At 39.8% G+C, this 23,593-nt stretch overlaps 1 protein-coding gene across 3 annotated transcripts; it reads right to left on the bottom strand.

Annotated features, from left to right (window-relative positions):
* Positions 1-532: 532 nt before the first annotated feature.
* Positions 533-22,335, bottom strand: HEATR3 (HEAT repeat containing 3). Of its 3 annotated transcripts, none has more exons than XM_053952586.1 (15): positions 22,239-22,335; positions 21,641-21,728; positions 20,609-20,721; positions 18,737-18,846; positions 17,869-18,009; positions 16,868-17,151; positions 16,513-16,603; positions 13,323-13,480; positions 12,248-12,330; positions 11,837-11,973; positions 9,218-9,306; positions 8,316-8,459; positions 8,037-8,213; positions 7,033-7,172; positions 533-5,173 (listed from the first exon to the last, which is right to left on the bottom strand). In XM_053952586.1, the coding sequence occupies exons 1-14, from the start codon at positions 22,283-22,285 to the stop codon at positions 7,053-7,055; spliced, it is 1,782 nt and encodes a 593-aa protein (XP_053808561.1). In that variant the 5' UTR covers positions 22,286-22,335; the 3' UTR covers positions 533-5,173; positions 7,033-7,052. The 3 variants fall into 3 exon arrangements, with proteins under 3 accessions (XP_053808561.1, XP_053808562.1, XP_053808563.1); XM_053952587.1 differs by having other exon boundaries at positions 533-1,726; XM_053952588.1 differs by having other exon boundaries at positions 533-736.
* Positions 22,336-23,593: the final 1,258 nt, after the last annotated feature.

Here is a 23,593-nt window from a genome sequence, read left to right as displayed (position 1 = left end):
GCGAGGCGGGGCCGGGCCGGGAGAGCCGCCGGCACGCGGGCCGCGCGCAGCACTGGGGGCGGCGGCGCCCCGGCCGCTCCCCCGGCACCCCCGCGCTGCCCCCGGGCCCGGCCGGGGCGCGGGGCCGGCGGCTCCTGTCCCGGCGGCTCCTGTCCCGGCACAGCCGCCGCCGGCGCGCAGCGGCCCCGCGCCGCACGGGGCAACAGCCGCGCTCCGAGGGCCGAGCGCTCGTTCCGGCCCCGCGGGCGCCCGAGGCTCCGGCCCCGCCGCTGCCAGCGCGCCGGGCTGCGGTTCGGGCACACGGAGAGGTGCGGGCAGACCCGGAGCAGCGGTGCTCTGCCGGCACACCGACAGCTGCCCCCCTCCCCCCCCCCAAACTCTTGTGAGGACGCGTAGGGTTAGTTCAGGGTCTTCTTGCCTTTCACTCCGCACCAGAAGAGGGTCAAAGGCAGCCTAGGTCCAGCCTTTTTTGTAGATGGAAAAATACACTCACATACACAATACCCCAAACAGCAACAGTGAGTAGTACCAGTTCTTGTCAGACTCGGTTTTATTTTTAGTGTTTTCATACTACAGCCTTAAAACATCTTTAATATCAGCTACAAAGTTTCCAGTGTTTTGCACGAAGGGCCTGGTGCTTCCCTCACTTGCAGAATTGCATGGGAGATGATTTCTCTTTAGGAAGCTGGAGGTGGAGGGTTTAGAATTAAAAAGTCACATTCCAACTTCAAGCGTTCTGTGAAGGGAACAGTTTGCAAAGACTTAGCACCATTTCCTGGTGACAATCAAAGACTGAAGTTCTGGCTTCTCCCCACCATCCCAGAGCAGAACATACTGTCCTCAGCACTCTGTTATGTCACAGTGTGTCTGATCTGCATTGCCCAAGATTAAATGAACCACAGCAAGAGACTTAAAGTTGGGGGTAGTGTTGACAAACTTAATTGCTTTGAAAATTAGGACCTGCACCTAAAACTACTAGTGAGAGCCAAATGGAAACTGGTGGGACTTGAACACGTCTTGGAATTGGAAAATAACCACTATGAATAACCCTATCTTCCAAACCCCACATTCTTCAGTTATTCTGAGAATTATAAGCGTAGCGGGAAAAGGTAACAAGAAGAGTCTAAACGATATTCCCTGCACATAAAAAATTCAAATAAAAAAGTTTCAATTAACAAACTTTTTAAAAAATGCAACAAAGAAAAGTGTAAGTCAAATAAAAGATTTTACATTACCCTTAAGAAGGTAACAGCAACAGGAAAAATAACTGATTTGTTTCCTTTTCTTTTTAAATAAAGCTAATTCTGCAAAAACCCATGATTTAGTTTACACCCATAGCAGATAAATGTCAACAAGTTTTGTTATAGGTCTGAGGTTTATTAGTTTACAGGATTCCTCAGTAGCAACCCTAGTCCCAAGCAAATATAGCCAAGACGCAATACAGGTGGTGTAATAACACAAACACTTTAGATTAGCAAGTATGCCATGAAGGGCATAAAAAACAAAACCCACACTTTAATATGGTCAAATTGGGTTTTTTTTTTTTTTATCACTGCTTTGAATTTTAACTCTTTTATTTACTAAAAATGGAACTTCCCAGGAAAGGTTATCTGGAAACATCATGCATTCACTAGCTGAATCAGCCATTCTTCCATGAAGTTCTGGAAGTGCTTTTCACTCTCCATTTGAAGGGGCAGAGAGGAGGGAACAGACTAATGCAATATTCCTTAAAAGTTGAAAAAAAATTCACACGTCAGTGGAGAAAGAAAACAATTCTAAATGGGATTTTTATCATAGCAGGAACACAAAACCAGAAGAAGCTTTACTGAAAGCCCAACGCATCTTTCAGCATGGTGCAGGGATTTAGGTGAGCACCTTGCAATGCCAGGGCTGCATCAGGACCCTCACTGTGCTGAGAACACACAGCCAACAGCATACAGATTATTACTGTGGGACCTTACTTCAGCTCCCAAATAGTTTGATTAAAACCCATCATGTAACAGTAATGCCAGGAGCTCCTGACACCCAGATTCAAAAGAAAAAAGCATGTTCCTATATCCTCATGTGTGCAAGCCTCAAACTAGGCTTTATGTGGTCACCGAATTATGTCTGTATGTTTGACAAAATGCCTCTGACAGAAGAAACTTACAATAATTATACAGAAACAAAATGAAATTTAAGTGAATTTACTTAAATGCCTTCAATTTTTTTCCTAGAACGTACAAAAATTAACAGTTTCAAATTATCTGAAAATTAGACCGAAAAAACTGCCACCACTCAAATAAAAGCTTCTTCAAACAGAAAGGCTCACCATGTGTCAGCCGTGGTGGAAAAACTTCAAGTTCCTTAATCTGCTGTCTATCAGAGACCTCAGATTTTGCCAATTATCCTAAAATTATATATCTTAACAGCTTGTCCAGAACAAACAATATATAGACAGTTTGCTCAAGTCACTTGTGCCAGAAAGGAACAATTACATTATTTTCAATTACCACTACCATTGCCTGAATTGGAATTTGCAACAGTAAATGTAAGGCTAGACTATTCCATCCAATCCTCAGGAATGTTTTTATTGAAAATCCCTCACTGAGGAAACAGAACTTGAGTTTATGGGCATTTTTGGTTGGTTGTTTTATGTTAATATTCCACAAGGTATTAATTTAATTTATAATACTCAAACTACAAACTAATTTTATTAGCTTTCCCATGCAGTTCTCATTTTGTAATTTTACTGTGCTTTCATTTTTTTTTTCATATTTGTCTCTCAAAATGCAAACATCAAACCAAGCCAAGTACTACTGGTTGAAGTTACTCCTGTTCCTTTCGGAAGACAATCTTCAAAAAAAAAAAAAAAAAAAGTCCATACTGTGCAAAAAATTACCTTCAACACACACCATAACCCCCAAAAAGTTAAACTATTGACTAACAGTGGTATACAGCCACCTTCTGCTTCTGAATGTCAAGGCATGATGCATAAACATGTGGGATGAGCCCATGGGGAGGACAGTGTGGGAATGCCATGGGAAGCTACAGTCATTTAGCATAAGGCATTTCCCCAGAGTCCTCTGCCCCCCAATGCAAATAAGCACATGCCCATCACCTGTCAGTTTATGGTTGTCATCTCCCCAAGTTCTGGAAAGTTCCCCGTTCTCGTTGTTTCTAAGGGTTCCCTCTGTAAACCACTCCTTCCCTTTTCCCTCATTGGCCCAGTGTGTGTTACCCCATCCCTTACACCCTCTTCCCATTGGGTCATTTGTACCCTAGTTGCTCCTTTCCCCCCCAGTTATAGACTCTGGCCCCTCCATCTCCGGGGCTTTTCCAAGTCTGCCTCGGTGGTTGTCTCCCTGCTCCTATTTCTGCCTCCCTACTCCTTCGATCAGTCCTCAATAAACCCGCTCGGATTCCAGCAGCTCAAGAGTCCTTCCGTCTTCCTGGTGGGGATTTTAATTACGCTATCCAGGCACCCATTGACAGCCAACTGAGGGTTACCCTGCAGGAGGGACTCGGTCCAGGGTAGCCAATAAACTACAAATACACATTTAAATCCTGCTACTTGTTTCTTTTCATAGAGAGCAAGAACAAAACCACACACAAGTGGTAATTCCTTATTTCCACAGCTGGGAATTCAACATTTTGCAGGAAGCAGAAAATGTCAGTGGTCTTGCTGCTTCTGGACAGGGCAGGGACCCACAGCCTCCTTCAGACTCTACTTGGTACCACAGCAAGGTAAACCTAGCACCTGTTTTGGTATTACAGCTCAGCTCAGAGCCAGTCTGTTGTGCTCAGCATCAGGCAGGGACACAAGTACAGCAGCAATCCATACTTTCCAAGGACTGTGGCTAACTGAAGCAGACAGATGATGCCTTAAGGACCAGAATAAGCAACCCAATTCAGATACCTATTTTGATACCAGTCTTATCTGTGTGATTAGATGAATTGACAAAGATCACTTACATATATTTAGTATCTATTTACTTATGCTACACACTGTCTACATCAGTCCAATTTCTGCCATCAAGATCAGTCTTCCCCTCTGTAGGCTGTAAAGGATCTTGTCTTTGTCTGAAGCTTACCCTACACCTATTAAATAAACCAGTGTTCAGAGAGGCCCCAAAACATTTCATTTGCACATTATCATCACTTCTGCTGCTGACTTGATTTTCCTTAGTTGTGTCAGAACAACTTTTGTAGCATCAATCTTGTAGCTTAGCTCTTCTGTGCCTGCGCATCTCATCTGGTTTTAGTCCCTGATTTGATGCTTCTTTAAATTACTCATAACTTGCTTTGTCTTCCATAGATGTATTAATATTCCTCTTTAAGTGATATGGTTTGTACTATGCACCAATCTCATTGTAAAAATATTTTTTCAAGACATTCAGCTGATCAGTGCACAGCAAAAAAAAAAAAAAAAAAAAAAAATCTGTGCCTTCCTATTGCCAGAATAGTTTAAGTTCTTAATGTCAGTCTGTTTTTTCAGTTGAAGGAAAAAAAATAGGGTCTAATTGATTAAATTAAGAAAACCATTTTTCTAGTGGATGTCCTATCTTCTGTATATTTATCTGCAACTTCCAGATTTGTATTTGTAGATTAAATGTTTCTTGTAATTATCAACCTAGAAGAAAAACCCAAAACAAAAAATAACATACTTTGGTTTTCTAATGGTCCCAGGAAACAGATTCTGGCTGCTACACTTGTAAAATGCAAAATCCTACATTTGGGACAGTGCTCTTGACTGAATGACCAAAGGACAGCTTTGGAAAGAACAACCAAAGGGTCCTGGTGGACAGTAAGTTGAAGGCAGCAGGGCACCCTTGCAGTGACAACAGCTAATAAATAACAGGCTGTGCTGGCAGGAGCATGGCCAGCAGGACAAGAAAACCAATTACTTGCCTCTATTCAGCACCTAAGAGATCACATGTGGAGCAGTGTGTCCAGTTTTGGGCCCTCAGTACAAGACACAGTAGAGCAGGTCAAGCAGAAGGCCACTAAGATGGCTGGAGGGTGAGAGGGCATATAAGGAACAGCTGAGAGAGCTGGGTTTATTTGGCTTGGAGAAGAGGGAAATACAATTGGTGTTTTCAGCTGCCAAGTGGGGGTTAGGAGATGGAGCCAGGCTCTTCTTGGTCGTGTGCAGTCAAAGGACAAGAGGCACATTTTGCAGCAGGGGAAAGTCCTACAAGGCACAAGGGGAAAAGGGAAAAAAAACATGTTTCCAGTGAGAGCAGTCAAGCCCTGGAAAAGGCTGTCCAGATTTGTAGAATCTCCATTCTGGGAGATGTTCAAGGCCTAGCACAGCCTGTCTCCCAACTCAGCCCTGCTTTGATCAGAGGACTTAGACTAAGAGACCTCCAGAGACCCCTTCCAATCTAGAACATCTGCAATTCAATGTAGCACCCAGAAAATGAGAGGAGAACTTTCCACGTGGAAGTCCTTTAAGTGCTCCAAACAGATACTAATACCTTTCATCAGGCTAACAGTACACTATCCTCAGTGTACAGCAAGTATAACTAACACCAGGATTAAAATCCACACACTGTAGGCTATTATGCCATAATCCACCTTTCCTCAGCTGTTACACTCCAAACCTCTTCACTGCCTGCCTTGCCAAATCCCTGAATAACCTCTCAACTGCCCCATGCTCCTGACTTCTGGTTTTCTCTAGTCTGGCCTCAATGGCCCTTGAGCCCTCCCTATCCCACCCTCTCACTCCTTTGAGTGGCAGGCATCATATCACACATTTCATCTGTGAAACAGCAGTAACAGCACTTCCAGGCAGTACAGCTGCTTAAACTCATCTTTCCTTCCCCTGGCAACCGATGAAATCCTTTGTCAGGATTTCAGAAAGTCAGTAATTTGCAAGTTACCAGTCAGTTCTCAAGTCTACTTTCCAATCTTAGAGACTGAAATCTAACAAACCAAGCAAATTTGGTCTTTTTAAGTTCCATGCTTTTAACACGGGAAAAATTTTGCCAAAAACTGGATGCCTGAGCGAAGGCAGAACATTGAGAGCGAGGGAAAAAATGCTCCCATTTCAAAAACCAGCAAAACAAAATGCTTTTGTGTTTAGTTGTGGGGTTTTTTCTTGAAAAATGTGTATGAGAGGACCTCATTCACAGAAACAAAACCAAAGCTTTTGATATATGGAATATATAATACAATTTGCATGAATCAATGGTAGTTTTAAAAAATATTTTCTGTATTTTACAGCTTAAAAATCTCCACCACAAATATTTGCAAAAGGTATTTTAAGCAAATATAAATTTACTTCATGTAATACCTCAGTATAAAAAATACTTTCTGTTAGGTTTACTACTTCCCTGAATTCAAACTCGTGCTGATGTAGAATTACAAGGAAGACTGTAAAATAGGAGACTTAATTTTCAGAAATACCAATCAAAATAAAGACAAGGCGCTGTGTCTAAGTGTAGGACCTGCTTACACTGATTTTCACAGCAAAAAGCTATCATATTGAATTTATCATAAATGAATCTGAAAACTTTCTCCTCATGAAATAACAAATCCAAGTGCCGACTGGAATCTACACATTTGTCACATAGTTCTTTTGGGAAGTCTGCCGTAAGTGCCTGTGCAATTCTAGGAACAGGTAAGAGCAAACAGCAAATATGAACATTCTCCCAGTGCTCCATTCCCTGAAACAGACCTTGAGCTTTTTTTTTTTTTTTTTTTTTTTTTTTCTTCAATCTGTCACATAACCAAGAATATTTTTGGAATTACTTTCTCACACAAGTGTGGTTTCCTGCCAGGGTACATGAAGATATCCAGGCAATGACCGTGGTGCTATGTACAGAGCTCAGGACCTGAAGAGCACCTTCTTACCACTCCAACAATCTCAGGGTATGCTATGGGGCTTTTTATGCTGATATGTCCTTCATATTGCATCAACCCAAAAGTATAAAAATACTGAATGTTATAAAATGTAGCATTAACATCAAAGCAAAACTGCTCTGCTCAGTAAAGTTTGGAAGTTCAAAACAGTTATATTTTTTGAAAACATTACTCAATAAGGAAAACCTTAAAAGTTCCTCGGTGTTTCAAGTTGGGGTTTTCCCTAGTGTCTCCTGATATGCAATGAATCTTCTCAAATTCATTTTCACATTGTCAAGAACACACAGTTGATCTGTACTATATTGTCCTTTGCCTTCTTTTCGCATCTGTAAAACCAAAAGAACACATGGTTTACTATTGGAGAAGCTTCTCCTATCAGATCACCTCAAATTTACTGTAATTCTGTATACAGGTGTTCTGTGAGAACTCCAAGGTGCTCCCTTGTGCACATGTGAAGCTTAGCAATTATTTCTGCAAGTCAATTTACTATAATGCACTACTGCCTAAAACTAGACTAATGGCACATTATTTCATCCAAAAATCTGAGACATACACTTCTTTTCTGTGGCTTTTTATATGGAAAACCTTGCACATTTAACCTAACAACTAAAGCACCATCAGGTATGTACTTTGTGTGTACAGTGCTCAGCTTTTAGACTATGGAAGTCACTCCTCAGGCTGCATCTGACCAAAGAAACAACATGTGGAAGGTCATTCTCTGTTTAAGTCCAGGATGTACCTAAAATTACAGTTTAGAATGCCAGCCTTGTTATTCTTGAAAATACAGGATACATGAACTGCTTTAATTAACCAAGAATGGAACAAAAACATCCAACTGCTACTGCAAGTTAAAAACCAAAGATGTCAATGTAACTTCAGAAAGGACTTCTCTCCCACCTCCAGAGACATCTGCAGGATTTTTTTGTACAACTGTTTCAGAACAATACAGTGATTTGGACATCAGTAATACTGATGGTGTAATGCAGATGTTGCAATGCAGGTGCTGCACTGTTACCTTGACACATCCATGAATTTTAAGGTATTTGCTTTCCTCTAAAGTGCATTATCAGAAAATGAAACACTTTTTTTCTGTCATCTTATAAATTAATTATCTCTTCTAGGAGCCCAAAACTCAACCTTTAACCCACATTGTGTGCTGAGACCCTGAGCTGGCTGCCCTCGATGCCTACCCGCATTCTGAACACTGGCTGAAATTCCTTCAGTGTTGGAAGCAACTTGATCTGTAATGCTGCCCTTTCTGCTTCTTCACCATCTGCAAATACATCAAAAAGTGCATCCAAGGCTTCCCCTGCTACCACAAGAGAAGACTCCTTCATAGCAACCTCAAGAAGAAATTTTCCAATCATCTGTAATAAGAAAGAAAAATTGATTTTTCTAGCAATGCTGAAGAAAATTGAAAGAAACATCAAAATTCATTTAAGCTTGCAATGCAAAGTTGGCTTTTTCACCTTCAGTGTTTCAGCTGTATCTTGTCCTTTTGCCAGGACACTGCCAGAAATTCCAAGGATGCTCACCACGTTCACTCTAACACTGGCATTGTTGCTTTGAATACCAGCCTCACATAAAGCCAGGAGCTGCTCAGGAGTCATACACTGGTCAGCAAGGGGAAAGGAGGGAAAGAAGGAAGACATGCGCAGTTACATTTTCATGAAAATTTTGAAATATGACATTTAGACAGTGTACTTTTACAGAACACAGGCAAATTCTTCACAGAGTCCTAGATTATGAAAACTTAAGAATTATGAAAATGCAATTACCAAGGAATTTCAATTCCTTTCAACTTGTTTCTTCCAGAACATATCCAAGACTGACATAAAGTTGAAGTTCTGAGATTTTCACATCAATAGCTCAATACCTGCTTCCAACTCATTACAACTTACAGTATAAAAGCTCAGTTTTCAGTTTAGGCCAGAAAGAACTAGCAGACTATCTAGTATTGTGTCTTGTATAACAAATCATTATGCTTCATTCCTGTATTCAACTCACTAACTCATATCCAACCAAGATTCAAGGACCACCAGCTAGGTGACATCCAGAAATAAACAAGCCACATTTCTAGGTGTTAATTTTCTAAATATTTGTCATTACAACTATCTTCTAAAGATACCTGTGGCTTATTGCTATTCTGGTTTTGAAATAGCTTTCTTCTGTTTACATGTTGAGGAGGAGATATATAAAAAAATATTCCCATAAGGTCCATGAAAAACACAGTTAATGCTATTAATCTGTTTCAGCATTCACAACTACTAAAATTTTGAACTAAATTTATATTGCTTTGTTTCAAGAACTTTCCAGCCCAATCTCAAAGGAATTTGAACCTACCAGAGCATTTGAGTTTGAAAGCTTTTACCTGGGAGATGTTCTTTGATGCCATTGTTTGCAGGAGAGCCCTCAAAGCACTGGTTATAGCTTCCAGGAATTCTGTGTCTGTAGGGAGTTCTGTCAAAGAACAGAACCCAGAGCCAGAAGTTAAACAGGGGCATAGGGAGGGGCATAGGAAGCAAAGAAATACAAATTCCTTAATTCCTTAATTGTTCCTCCAGGTACTACAAGAGGAAAAGCTAGATTTTCAGAGACTGGTCTCTGTAGGTTGTAACCATAGTGATTTGTTTGAATTCAGCATTGACTGCATCTGGAGGTTAGAACACAGCTGGGCCTCTTTTTCAGGCACATCCCTGGTTGAGACACTTGTGTGACCTAATGGACAGTGCCAGCCACTGTCACCAGAACAGCAGCTGAAAACTGGCATCACATGGAGGCCATAACACAGGAACTGAGAAAACTGCAGAAGCTGACTGCATACTTCACCTCCTTTCTTCTGCCTTCTTAAGCAAGCTTTTCAGACACGCAGAACACTGGACTCTTTCCAATTCATATAAAGAGCATGTTTTCCGGTGGTTTAATAACATTCCAGGAATGTATGACTCAAACACTGCATTATTCTTGTTTAACTACAAACTCATCAGTAGCAGCCTTCAATCTGTGTTCTGCATTTCTTGAGGCTTTTCATTTTCCTCTAATGGGGGTATTTGCTGGACCAGTCCAGATGCAGAACTTCTTGATTTATGTGCATCTCCTCCCTTCTCATGTAAACAATCAGATCTCTTTGCCTCTCTTTAACTCTGTAAACCACAGAATTCTTTCTAACCACATGTTGGTATTTTATCAGCTCTATCTAGCAGTTTTCATTACACAGCATTTAAACATGAAAAAATGAGCCTGTGCCAATTAATTAATTTCAGCATCCTTAGCTGTCTTCAGATAGCAACTTCTCCAGCTTCATCTGAGAGCTTTCTATTACAAAGCATAACATGTAGACCCAAAATACTGGAAGTCCTCTCTTCCAGCATGGGACATACTTTATGTGAACTTCCTTGGATATATTTTCATAGATATTTTCATTTCTGCATTTTAGTTTTCCACACACTGCACTCAGTAATAATGTTCCCATAGACTAATCACATGTCTTTAAAGACACTGAGAAAAAAGTGTGTTTTGCAGGCAGATGCATTTTCAAGCACGAATGCAGTATCATTTTATACACCACAGTAGAGCACTACATAAGCTACATCTATGGCTACAAATGGAGACACTTGAAGGAAGGGAAGGAAACTAAGCTTCTTGAGCTTCTGAGAAATGAGAAATGACAAAGCCACACATATGCCAGGCTTCAACAGAACTGTCTTAGTGAAAATGTTTTCTGACAGTTTGGAGAATTGGCATCTTTTCTAGGCTCTAAGAATCTCTCTCATTTTTTTGAAAACCCATCACCACCGACCTTAAAACAAAGATTATCAGAATATCTGAAGGAAACAGCCTGTCAGGGACCCACATCCTCAGTTTGGAAACAGGTAGGGTTTTCTTAAACCATTGTTTTTTTTCAATATTGGTTCAGCTTCTCCCATGTCAGTAACAGAGAGGTCATAGCATAAACAATCCAACAGGATTATGGAAATGATGCTGCTCTCATGTATAGGATCACAGAAAGCAGCTGGAAATGCTACCTGCTGTAGAGATGATCCAATAACATTGTACTAGCAGGTGTATGGGGAGACCTTTACAGTATGTCTATGAAATAATGCATCCTGAAGGAACTACAGTGAAGACATTCTAGTGTTTCTCAGGATGTATCACAGAATCTGTGAGGCTGGAAAATACCTCTGAGATCAGTCCAATCTGACTGATCACTGCTGTGCCAACCAGACCCTAGCACTGAGTGCTGTGTCCAGTCTCTCCTTAAACATCTCCATGGATGGTGACTCCACAGTCTCCCTGGGCAGCTCACTTCACTGTCTAAATACAGATATTTTATATATATATATATATTTCTAAAGTAATAATTTTAGAATAGTTAAATTTATTACCTTCTCTGTTGAAATGGAACCACAACCAGAACAGGAAGCTGAACAGCTTTAAGACTTAGTTGTAATACCTTTGCACACTTTCTTACTAGAAATATAATTCCAATAATGCTACACTGTCATAAGCACAAAGCACATCCTGGGGACAAGGTGGCTGCTCTCTTTCCTACTGTAATAAACATGGACATTCTTGAGATTTTTGCACCAATTGCTTCTGCCGTAATTTGGTAAGATTACTAGGAAAAAATGATTTGAAAGGCTGTGCTAGACAGTTTTCACATCTCCTTAGGCTAGTTAGGGCATTTAAAAAGAAAATGTCCCATCTTCTTCATGCTTGTCTGATTGCTGAAAAACTTATTACCACAAATACATTTAAGCAAACAGTTCTGGTCTCCCAACAAGGCAGTGCTCATCCACTCAGAGAGTTTCTGTGTAGACCCAAACGTGAAGCAGATTCTTGCACTATGAGCAGACTTGCTCAAGGTGCAGTTTGGATAAACACATCTTAACAGGATACACTGTCATGTCAGTACATTGCCAACATTCACTATCCTCATCTTGAAGGATATCTAGGTGATCAGCAAAGGGGGTCAGCAAATCCCCTTTACCTGTTTTAGAAAAGATCAGCTGTGAGAGATGCTGTGCAAGGGACTGAAGTGCTGAAGCTCCCCCAAGACAATCCACATCTGACACCAACAAAATGCTCTGAAGACACGTTAAAGCTCGACACTGCACTGCATTCAGTCTGAAACAAACAAAAAACACACTGAGCAGGTATTTTTGAAAACACCTGTTGAATATAAAGAGGAATCTTGAATATAATAAGGCTGTAATAAGGCTGTGATCCAGTATGCAGTTCACAAAAACATTTGTAACTCTTCTTTCAAAATCATGTATCAGATCTGCCAGTTTCCAGATCTTAAGAGCAGCCCAAAGATGGACAATCCTTCTAAGAGTTCTAAAACAACTGAACATACATGAAAAATAGTAAGAGACAAGAGAGACAATGAAATGCCTACTTTTTAATTAATGGTTTCCAAGACGGATTGTGCGTACAGATGTCTAGAGCAACACTGTTCGGAAAAGCAGTTTTTTCAAGAATCTGAGGAGGGGAGAAAGAAAGGTTTAGCAATAAAGCCTTTTTTTTTTTTTTTTTTTTTAGTGCATTCAGAGGGAAGACTGAAATTTTAGCTTAATGTCAAACAGATACTTCAAACTACGTATTTCAAAGTTTTCCAGATAGCAAATATCTTGCCTGCTAAGAATGCCAGAATTTTCCTCTATCACTTAAATGGTGCAATTATACACTGGGTTTAGCATAGAGAATTTTAAGTATTCAACTGTACTAACAGTTGATTTTCTAACAAGTGATTTTCTAGGTCTCTGCTATTCTTTCTTCTTATAGATTCTGTTACAGGAATTTCAGATAGCTGCAAGTTTGGAAGGCCTTGCCATGAAACTCAAAAAGCCTTCAAAGTTTTCACCTCACACCTTGATGTCTTAGCTCAGAATTCTACAATGCTGCTGAGCTAACACAATAACTGATTTAAATAACAAACTTCACCTTTGCAACCCCAAATAAAAATGAGCAAAACAACTCTGAAACAAAAACATTTCATTTCCTGTCAGTGCCAAATACTGTATTTCAGACACTTTGTATAAAACAAAGGGAGAGGAACTTGCACTTTTTCAGTGCTGACTGTTGCCATTCATTCATGTTATTTCCACCTCATTTAGCTAATACAGAAATCTGACTGTCACGATTCAGACAAGTTTCCTTTCTTCCTGCGGGTAATCTTTTTCATGTCCAAATCAAGGAATAACAATCTTTGTATTTTGGAGGGGGGGGGAATTTAGAAAGACTTACCAGATTTCTGAAACACATGACCCTTCTATTCTCACTTACATGAGGAAATTATTTAGGTCATGCAATGATGCACCACCTCTAGGTCAAAAAAGTGAAGCCAAACTCATTTAAAAAAATACTCCCTTCCTCCAGCTGGATTGGAATAATTTGTTTGCCTAACTTGGGATACCAAGCAGGAACAAGAGAAAGACTGTAACATGTGTTGGAAATAATACAGAAGACAATACCTTCTTTGGAATGAGGTTGTTCAGAAATGCTGAATTAACTTCATCAGAGAGGCACAGGGGTGACAGCAGCAGCCCACTCCCCTCGTTGTATGAGTTTTCCATGAACAAGTCACTCTCATCACTGCTGGAGAGTTCTTCCCACTCATCATCGGAGGGATCTGAGAACACAAGACAGACTTGTAAATGTAACAGCCCTCATGCAACAGGTATCCTACTTCCCAACTGAAACTGGCTCCTCCAAACTTCTTGTTTAGGAATCTTTAAGGTCTTAGGCTCTAATAAACTCCTCACAAACCAAGTGCCATTAAGCCACAGTTCTAAATATTTTATTAAAAATATTTTATACTCACGGAGGCACAAATATTCTTATGAGAGAGGTTCATCATATGTGGGCATGTCAATCTCTGATATTAACAATGTGTTGTTTAAAAATATCAAAAAAAGATATGGAAGAAACATTTCATAAAGATTTACTAAGATTTTAACTTGGATTGTACCACTTCATTTTCTGAGGTTGATTCAAGCATGCAAATACACCAGTTTAACTTAACTTGTTTACTAATTGCAATCAGCTTAAGGCAATTGTTTCCTCTGGCAATACTGAAGCCACAGACAGATGTCCTCTGCCTGGGCAGTAACTGGGCTGGATGAAGATGTTACTGTCTCCACAGCAAGGTCAGTTGAAACAAAATGATGACAGCAAAGGAAGCCAAATAATCTCTGATAGTAATTTCAAACAACACATATCACATAAATTAAACTAGGTTTATAATCTGAAACTTGAACTGGGTCATACTTACATGACTTTTTCTACTAGCAGATCTTTAAGGGCAGATCTGGTGAGAGGAGTCGAAGTTCTATGACTAACAGGCTACTGTGTGAATAATCTGTCCACAGCTGAAGGGGGACTTTGGCTGACAAGCACAATCTAAAATCACCCTCATTTGTATTTGAACTCGTCTATCTACATCCACAGAGTTCACACTCATTTAGCTGAAGTTTCTTTAAATCTGGTTACATTTTAACTAGTGTTTACCCAAGTCCTAAGTCTACAGGTTGGACTGATCCTCCTTTCCAACAGATGAAAGCTTTGCGTACATAGGTCAGGATATTTAATTATTGTGACAAAAAAAACAAAAAACCAAAAAAAAACCCAAAAAAAAACCCCAAAAAAACCAAAACCACCTATCATATTCACCCCCAAGTACTTTTGTTTGACAACACAGATTCTCATGAGATGCAAGTCCTGTAGTAACTACAGGAACAGCCATGCACTTCTGTGGCGAAAGGTAAATTCACTAAAATTACAGAAAAAAAGATCCAAATTAATGCATTTCACTTGTACTGTGCAAGTTTAAGAATTTATTTGAAGGTGATGGTTGTGGTTTATCTGATGTAAAGTAACTTATCAAGGTGTGGCAACTTGACCACACAGGCATCTTATGATAATATCTAATTAATTCTACAGCCATAACTTGCTGGTGTTAATAACTTTTGCATGAGAAAATGGTTGTCTTTCATGCTTTACCAAACCATGGCAGCAAGAAACATGAAAACAAAGTAAGACAGCCCCTTTTCAGTCTCCTGCCTCTTCTAAAAAATTCCTTTTGCATCTTAGAAAACAAAGAAAGCAAAAAATCATTCCTTGAAAACTAATTGATAATGATACAGGTTGACAATGCAATTCAGCAATAACAAAGACAGCAGCTGTCATAAGTTGACAGTGAGTGACCAGGGCAGAGCAGGAACTGGGATCTAGAACACTGGGCCATAGCTATGATCAGGTTTCTTCTAAAGTTCTGGGAAACAGAGGCATTTCCAGCAGCAATCCCATCTTACCTAGCAATGGTGACCCAAGAACTACAGACTGGTCAGCAGTGCTGGAGTCTCTTGGCTTCTTGCCCAGGTGCCCATCAAAAGGAAGCACTCTGCTCCTTCCAAACACTGGCCAGTGCTCAGTACAACACATCTCTCGCCAGCCTGGTTATTTCTCTCAGCTCTGTTGCAAGCTGAGTGTTTTTATGAACTCAGCAGAATGGCTAAAGCTATTTTAGTCCTCAAATAATTAGAAAATTAAATTATCAGTTGCCTCTGGATTCCTCCTAATTTCTAGAGACTGTCTGCCCATGAATGGGCAAACTACCATAGCAAAATACAACACAATCAATCTTACTTTACACTGAGTGAATGGCAGAATATGCAGCTTATCCACAAGAGATTTTCCAATTAAAGGGGAAAGCTTATAAATTATAGCTCATTAGATGAGAAAGGCAGTTATGAAATGAGCTTCATACACTAGGTGCAGAATTTCCTTGTGCTGTAAGAGAAAGAAAAAGTTACCGTTGGGAGTAACTGGGTATTATTGTGGATTTTATAAGAACCTGAACATTATACTCAGTTACTTTCTACACAATTACTCCTGCATCAGGCTAAAACTACAATAGCAGTCAAAGTTTTCAGGTTTTGGAGGGTTTAAGGGATTAGTTTTGTTTGTTTGTTGGCTTTATGAAATAGAATTTGATAATCTCTCATTTGTTTTCCTGATAATTAGAAGAAAAGCTATAAAAAAGAGTTTCAGAATTCATAAAATATAGAGAATATCTATATCCTACTCTCCTCCAAGTAACAGCCTCTCTTTCTCCTCCTCCTCAAGGTTTATAAAGGCAGAACTCTGGAAGCCAAGATCTACATGCTTGCCAGAGTTGCATGCAAAAGCTGTCCCTACTCCTAATTTTACAACACTTGTAGTATCAAAACTAAATCAGAGGTATGAGATTTATCTGCTTTAACAAAATTGATGCCCCCATTCTGCAATCAATTCATACACATCTTGCATCAGAAGAACAGTCAGACCTCGCTCTAACTGAACAAAGATTTTGCTGCAACACTTTAGGAAATATCTCTCTGGCATGAGTGCTTTTTTGTTTGCTCTTAAATGTTGGCACATACAGTATCATGCAAAAAAAAAAAAAAAAAAATTAAGCAACATAAGTCACTTAAAAGAAGAAAAAAACATTTAAATTAGTAATAGAAATGGCAGATTACTTTGCCACCAGATGAGGATATCAGGAACAATATGCCCATGGGTGTTTGCCCTTAGAAACCCAGATGACCAAACAGCAAACTAAAGGTGACCTATTCAGAAACAAAACAAATCACAACACTAGCAATGAACGAGACTCCTACAAACCTTCGCTGCAGCACATATTAACAATGATTTCCAGAGCAGTCTGCTGAGCCGTCAGTAAAGCTGTCACTTCTTTCAGTTCCCACTTATCAGACTGAAAAATTAAAAACATGAATCAAATCTGATTTTGGAAAACAACATTTAAGTGCCATTTAAAGTATCCAAGCTGTCAGTTAAAGATACAGTCCCAGCCATTTCCTCTTCGCAGTCTACGCCCAAACTTGAAAAAAAACCCCACAAAACACAAACCCAATCAGTGTTATCTACCATCTTTTTGCTGGACATTCCAGAGTAAATTCTATTCTGAAGGAATGCCATTTGCCCAAAAATTGTCCAAAAGCCAGTCAGCCAGACTCACTGGAAGTAAATCTGAAATGTCATTTTCTCTTCTGAGTTTTCCTTTTGGTATTTCTTCCATGTTATCATCTTCACACAAAACACAGTTTTCTGTAGTATCACTCATGTTTTCCTCAGTTTCTGCTTCCACAGCAAGTTTTAACCTGTTTTTTTCAGCTTCATTCATACGAATAATTGTTTCACCAGCGTCAATTGCCAACGATTCTGAAAATATCTTCAGGATTGCATTAACTGTGCTTCCCAGGCTGCCTGGTGGAATGGTATCCTTTATATTCCAGATAGTGCCTAAATATGACGTAACCAAATTATATAAATTAAAATGCTCAATTCCCAGCTCTGTAATAGCCATTTTGTAAGGACACAGCCTCCACTACTTAAAATACTCAGTGCTTATATTCACTATAAATATTGAAGTCTTTTCTCTACAGATTTTATTTTTTTTGCATAACATTTCATATACTCATCTGTAATAATTTTTATGCCCACATCTTAAGCACAAGTAAATTTCAGCATGTAAATACTTACAGAATATTTATGTGACCTTGGTGTCACTCTGTACCTGAGATAACAAATCCTCATGCAAGAATCATTTTCTAAGGAGCCTCAAAATTAATTTATTACACTCCAGTATCAAAAATCAACATTTGAGGCAACAAGAATTCAAGGTAGAAAAATCTTGAGGTAAAAAAAACTTACAGCCAGTAAGATCAAAACAACTCCTGTACCACTTATGTTTCACTCATTTAACTGTTAAAAACTATGTGAGCAGTTAAAGTGGGCTACCACACTGAGCAGGGGCTGAATTCAGAATCAGTTTTAAAACTAGTTGCAAATATCTGCTTGGAGTTCTGAAAGGCAGATATAACCTCACAAACCATCTGTATAGGCCTTACAACCAGATGTCCAGACCACAGCAGAGAAGATTAAGCCTTCTGTCCTTCCCAGCCTCCTTTACTTGCCATGCTCCCCATCTCCAAGCAATGAACCCTTTGAGCACTGTACCTGCTATCAGTGTTCTCAGAAGGAGGTGCTTCATGCTGCTCTCTGGACTCAGCATCACTGTTTCCAGTATTTGTTGTGCAGAAGCATTAAATGAAGAAAGAAGATCTGGATTATCTTCTGTCACTGCCTGCAAGCAGTTTGCTGCAGCAAACAACAAGAGCAAACATAATTAACAAACCCAGTAGTAGCTTTTGCTCTGCTAATGAGAAAGCATTATCTTCCTGAAAGCTGGAGGAATGAAATGCTGACACAGGAAAAAAAAATTCATGCAGCATTATGTTGTAATGTTCTGACACTGTCCTTCACAAGCTGCGTTTTGGATTAAAAGACATTCTGTGGCAAACCCATACATAAAATAGGTGAGGGCAAAACTACATCAGCCATGGAACTGGTTGTAATTTATCCATTATAACTGACAATGGACAGCATAAAAAAATGCTGGAAGCACACATACTTGTATGACAATTATGAAACTATAATAATAATTATACTGATAAAACCAGATTGAAAGTGATTGGAATTGTTTGGGGTTTTTTAGAAGGACTATCTCCTCTGCTCAACAAATTAAACCCTCCATTATCAAAACATGAAAACAAAACGAAAAACACAGCCTCCATCTAAAGCCCTCTTCCCACAAAATTTTTCCTCCCATGTAACCACAAATAAGCCATTCTCTTTTGGACTGAAAAGAAGCACAAGAGATGTCAGCTTCTTTATTACGTGCTGGTCAAAAATGAATTTAAAATCTTACATTCAGTGCCAAGTTAAGCAATGCTAAAGCGGGTTCATTGTGCAATATCAGTGTTACATTCATACAATTAAAAAAAAAAGTAACTTTAAACCATTCTCTTCTCTTTTTACCACTTACCTACTGAAATAGCCAGATCCACATTTGTGGCAAATTTCTTCATGTAATGTAACACAGCCTCCAGACATCCTTCTTTATTGAATATGCATAGGGCAGTATTGTTGCATTCACTAATGTATGGAAAAGATCAGTCAAACATTTTTCCAGGAAAAAAAAAGTTACTGTAGCAACATCTTAAGCACCCCGTACTTGTTATTACTCACATTTTTAAAAGACGCCTAAGAATTATGCATTAGTCAAAGAGCTATCCTTCATTATTGAGGTTACAATCAAGTCATGCAAATATTTCAGCATGTAAATGGTGAAAGAGAAGCTGCAAAATCCTGGACACTTTTGAGGAAAGCTGGCTTGTGCCAGCTGCTTCCTCACCCAGTGTTCAGACTTTGTCAGGGAGCCTAACTACAGGCTCCTGCAGGAGTGTGGAAGGCAGCTCAGAGCTGTGGGCTGCAAGCCAGCCCAGGGCTTCCTGCAGCCACAGGAGACTTCACCCACAAACCCAGTGCCAGCAGAGCAGGCTGCTGCCTCTCACAGCAGTACTCACTCCACAAAATGAATGCTCTTACCATTCAGAAATGCATTTACTTTGATTACCTAACAGTGGGATTTGTGTATCTTCAAGTTCTCACAGGTACTCTCTCTTTTAAATTGATATATTGATACAAGACTAATTCAAACTAAAAAAAGCACAGGAGCTAACTAGCTACAAGGGTCATCAAAATTTTAATTTTGAAAATATTATTTTCAAAATATTATCTCAGCATCAATGTCAGCCCTAATTTTATCAGTATCAAACTTAGCAAGGAAACAAGCAGCTCACATTCACTACCACAAAGTTCAAAATAAGAAGTGATTTACATCACACTTATTGACCATACTTCCTGTTCTCAAGCTCTGACTAAGAAGTAAAAAAAAAGATACAAACACACAACATTGCTGAGTCAGTTACAAAGGGTCATGTATTCTGTGCAAGATGCTGAACACGGAGTTTATCTACTGTTCTAGATTCCAATCCCTAAAAAATAAATATCCCAGCTTAGAAATAAGGCCTCAAGCCAGCAGCCATATCACACAGACAGGCACAGAGGCAGTTCCACTGTACAGCGCTAAACAAAATCCTGTATGCAAAGTGTATAATGGGAGAAAAAATTAAGAGAAACAACACAAAGTCTAAGGAGAACTTTTGGAACAGATTTGTATCACTTCAATGTTTACAGTAATTTCTGTATTAATAGTGTTGCCATTACTCTTCCTTCAACAGGTGTTTCCAATGTAAACTACTAATAGAACAATTTACATTATTTTCTCATATATTAAGTAAATTTTTATCAGTGTCTCAGTAACTAAGGGATAGTTGCCCCAAACAGTTAATATTAATTTTTGGGATGACCTGCAGAGGAAGGAAGTAGTATAAAAACTCCTCATATTCCTAGAGCACTGACCCACTGATCAGAATTTCATTTTCTCTGTTTCTTGTATTGTGATATGGATCTACAGGAAATACATGCAAGAAGCCACAACCCAAACAACAGACTATGACAGAAGATGTTCAGAAAACAGGATCAGAACTCAGGATGAAGAACCAGTAGAAAAAAGAATTTGTTACTCTTCTAAAACTAGTTACCAACTTCATGCACTTTTAGAATACTTCACTTAAAAAAAGTAATCTATACTAGAAGATAAACTTTTATTTCAGAAGAGATGAGGGCTCATCATTATTAAAGCAAGGTACATGTAGGAGCAACACAATCAGAATCAGCAAATGAATGCATCTTCACACGCCAGGACAATAATTTCTTTTTTGCCTCACTTACCACACTCCTTTTCAGGAACTATTTAATTTAGCTAAAATGGCAGTGTTTACACAGTACTTACCATATATTCCACAGCAAATTAATAGCCTCATTGGCTATGTCTTCAATATAATTTTTGTTCATCCCTTTGCATTTCTTTGGAGAGAGCTGGTTAGCATCCAGTCCAGTGCTGCACTACAACCAAACATAAGAACCAGGGTTGGGAAACAATCAAGCCACAAAGAGAAGCAAAACTTTAAAGTATTATCAGCACTGAGTGGAGAGATCCTCTCATGCAGTGTTTATTACCAGAACACCTGACTAGTTTGCTTTCGTTATGAGAACTTGAACCATTGCTAGCTTTTCTCTTGTAGAAAAACTCTTACAGTACTTGCTTTGCAGTTAGCCTTTGGAATCACGTTCTAATTAAAAAAAAATAGCTGGGAATTTTAGAATCTGAAGTGCTGTTTCTTGCTAATAGTCTGTATGCAGTTGGCAACAGTTGTTTCTAACCACTAAGATTAACTCAGCTAATACCTTACTGCACTCTATAGTAATGCTATTACTCGTATTTTAAAATGGGCAAGAAATATACAGAAAATGATGATATTGCTCAAGATTGCTCATACAAAGACAGCAGGTAAGAGAAATCAATGCAATATCCAAACTGCAATGCAACACCTGGACCAAATAAAGAATACAAATTCAGTACAGGCTATTCTACAGTAACTACCCAGCTTTACATCCAAATACCCTTTGAGACAAAATTGCTCACCAAAAAATCACTAGAATAATGCTGCAACATAAGCGAAGGACCTTGATTCTCACTGACAGAATAAACTTGTCTTAACTGACATTACAGACCCAAAATCTCCAGACCTTTCACTCAAAAATCATCCTAGGCAGCAAACCTCACCATGGTGGCCGGTGAGCCAGAAGGTAGTGGTTAGACATCTCTAGAATAACTTTTGTATCACTAAACCTATCAAAACATTATTTTAAAAGATCTTTCAAGTGCCTTACTGTAATAACAGCTACAAAAATAGAACGTTTTTGTACATGTTACAATTCAATGCCTAGATCAGGTTTAAAATCAAAATAAAAATAAGCACACCTCTTTCAAAAGTACAACCAGGGGTGTCATGACGTCGTTTGTCACCATGTCATCACAGACATCAAATCCTCCACAAGCACTCAGATTTCTGGGGAAAACAAAAAATTAATGTTTTGGATGAGATACAATACCTTCCAAGAACAATTCAAAAACCTTTGATATTCTTCTCTAAAGGTTATGGTACTTTTTGTTTTAAACTCAATTTGCTTAAACAGTAGCTTTAGTCTTCTACCTCACTACCACAAGAGAATAACTTTGGAGTTTAAAAAAACTATTTCTATTTATTCATTAAACGTAATTAGAAAGTTTATCTGTACTAAAACATCACAACACAAAATGCCATCCAAACTGCACTCAAGTTCTATTTCCTCACAAAGCCATACATTTCTAGTGCAAAGCCTGCTCCTGACATTAAAAGTCTCACAGAGCAAGAAAAGCCCCTCTCTTCAGACTTCAGCTGATGTAGGTATAGTTCCTCAGGCCAGAATTAAAGCAAGAGAGGCTGGCACTGCAGTTCACAGCTGTCACCAGCACAACCCCACAGTTTCCCCCTGTGCCAGGATGCCCTGATTCCACCTGGGCAGTGCCAAGTGCTTACCGGAGAGCACCTGCAGCTGTCTCCCTCACAGCTAAACTGGGATCCATCAGCAAGGGCCCCAAACAGCGCACCACGTCCCGCTGCACGAAGGCTGGGATGACGTGCTTCTGCTGCAGCAGCTTGGAAATACTGGCACAGGCATACTCCCTCACTTCAGCACTTGGATGCTGCAGCTGCGGAGACACGGACAGGGCACGTCACAGTGAAGGAAAAGGGAGCTGCAGGGTTCTGCTGAGTGAAAAAATTGATCAAGGCCAGCACTGTGGCTCCCGTTTTACTGCTCCTGAATGGAAGCAGGAACTTTTAACTTCCATGAAAGCTTATAAATCCTTGCCCGGGCTACGTGCTTTAACTCTATGACTAGATAAATGCTATTCTAGGTATTTGACAAGATAGCCATAGTCCAGACACAGATTTGACACTAGCTGGCACTGGTGAGACCTCAATTACCGTGTATTAAAAAAAGGACTGAAGTGAGAGGGAAAATAGCATCATTGAAGCATAACAGACATAAAACATGCCACCATAAAGAAAAGCTGAAAAAACATAAAAACAAAACAAAATAGCCTTTAAATTAAAAGCATCTGCGTAACAGCAAGAAACAAGTGTTCCCTACGTTCCCCAAGACAATGTTCACACATGCTGTAACAGTTTTAGGTGAGATGCAAGAACTACAAATTGCAAAAACAGTAACACAGTAGAAGTGCATATCCTGGAAGGCCACGGAGTTTGTTGAAAACCTAGCAGATAAACATCTGCTGAAGAGCAGAACAGAAGAGTGGTAACACCAGATCCTGCCTCCATTGAAAAAGGTGTCTCAGCTCATGCTCATATGTGCCATTATTTACTCTAACTTCCCATCTCTTTCCTAAACAGGTTAGTACAGAAGAATAATCAATCAGTATCTGTTCAATGAATTAGGTTGGGTGAAGTGAGCAAATGGGATTTAATTACTTAAAGGAAAACGGATTTTTGCTTCTGATTCTAAAGTCACACCCGGAGAAGGAGATTTACATCAGTTTTCACCTGCAGTACTTAAGCCAGGACCATGGCCTACAAGTGGCCAAACCCAGTCTTTCTCAGCATTTTCTCTCCCTTATTCCTTACATGTGGCTCTTGAACACTTGGCTCTATCCACCTGCAGAAGTCCCCGGCCGGGGAGACCGCACGCAAACCCCGCAAGAACTGCTCGGCATCCCCCGCGGGGCCGAGGGGCACGGAGCGGCCCCGCCCCGCCGCCGCAGCGCGCACGGGAGCGCGGGCGGAGCCGGGGCCGCCCCGCGCGGCCGTGACGCCGCGGGAGCGACGGCCGGGAGGGGAGGGGAGCGGAGCGGAGGGAGAGAGGGGCGGCCCCG

The sequence above is a fragment of the Vidua chalybeata genome, chromosome 11 (assembly GCF_026979565.1).
Source record: "Vidua chalybeata isolate OUT-0048 chromosome 11, bVidCha1 merged haplotype, whole genome shotgun sequence".
Classification (NCBI taxonomy): domain Eukaryota; kingdom Metazoa; phylum Chordata; class Aves; order Passeriformes; family Viduidae; genus Vidua; species Vidua chalybeata.
This window is presented reverse-complemented; position numbering and strand designations above follow the sequence as displayed.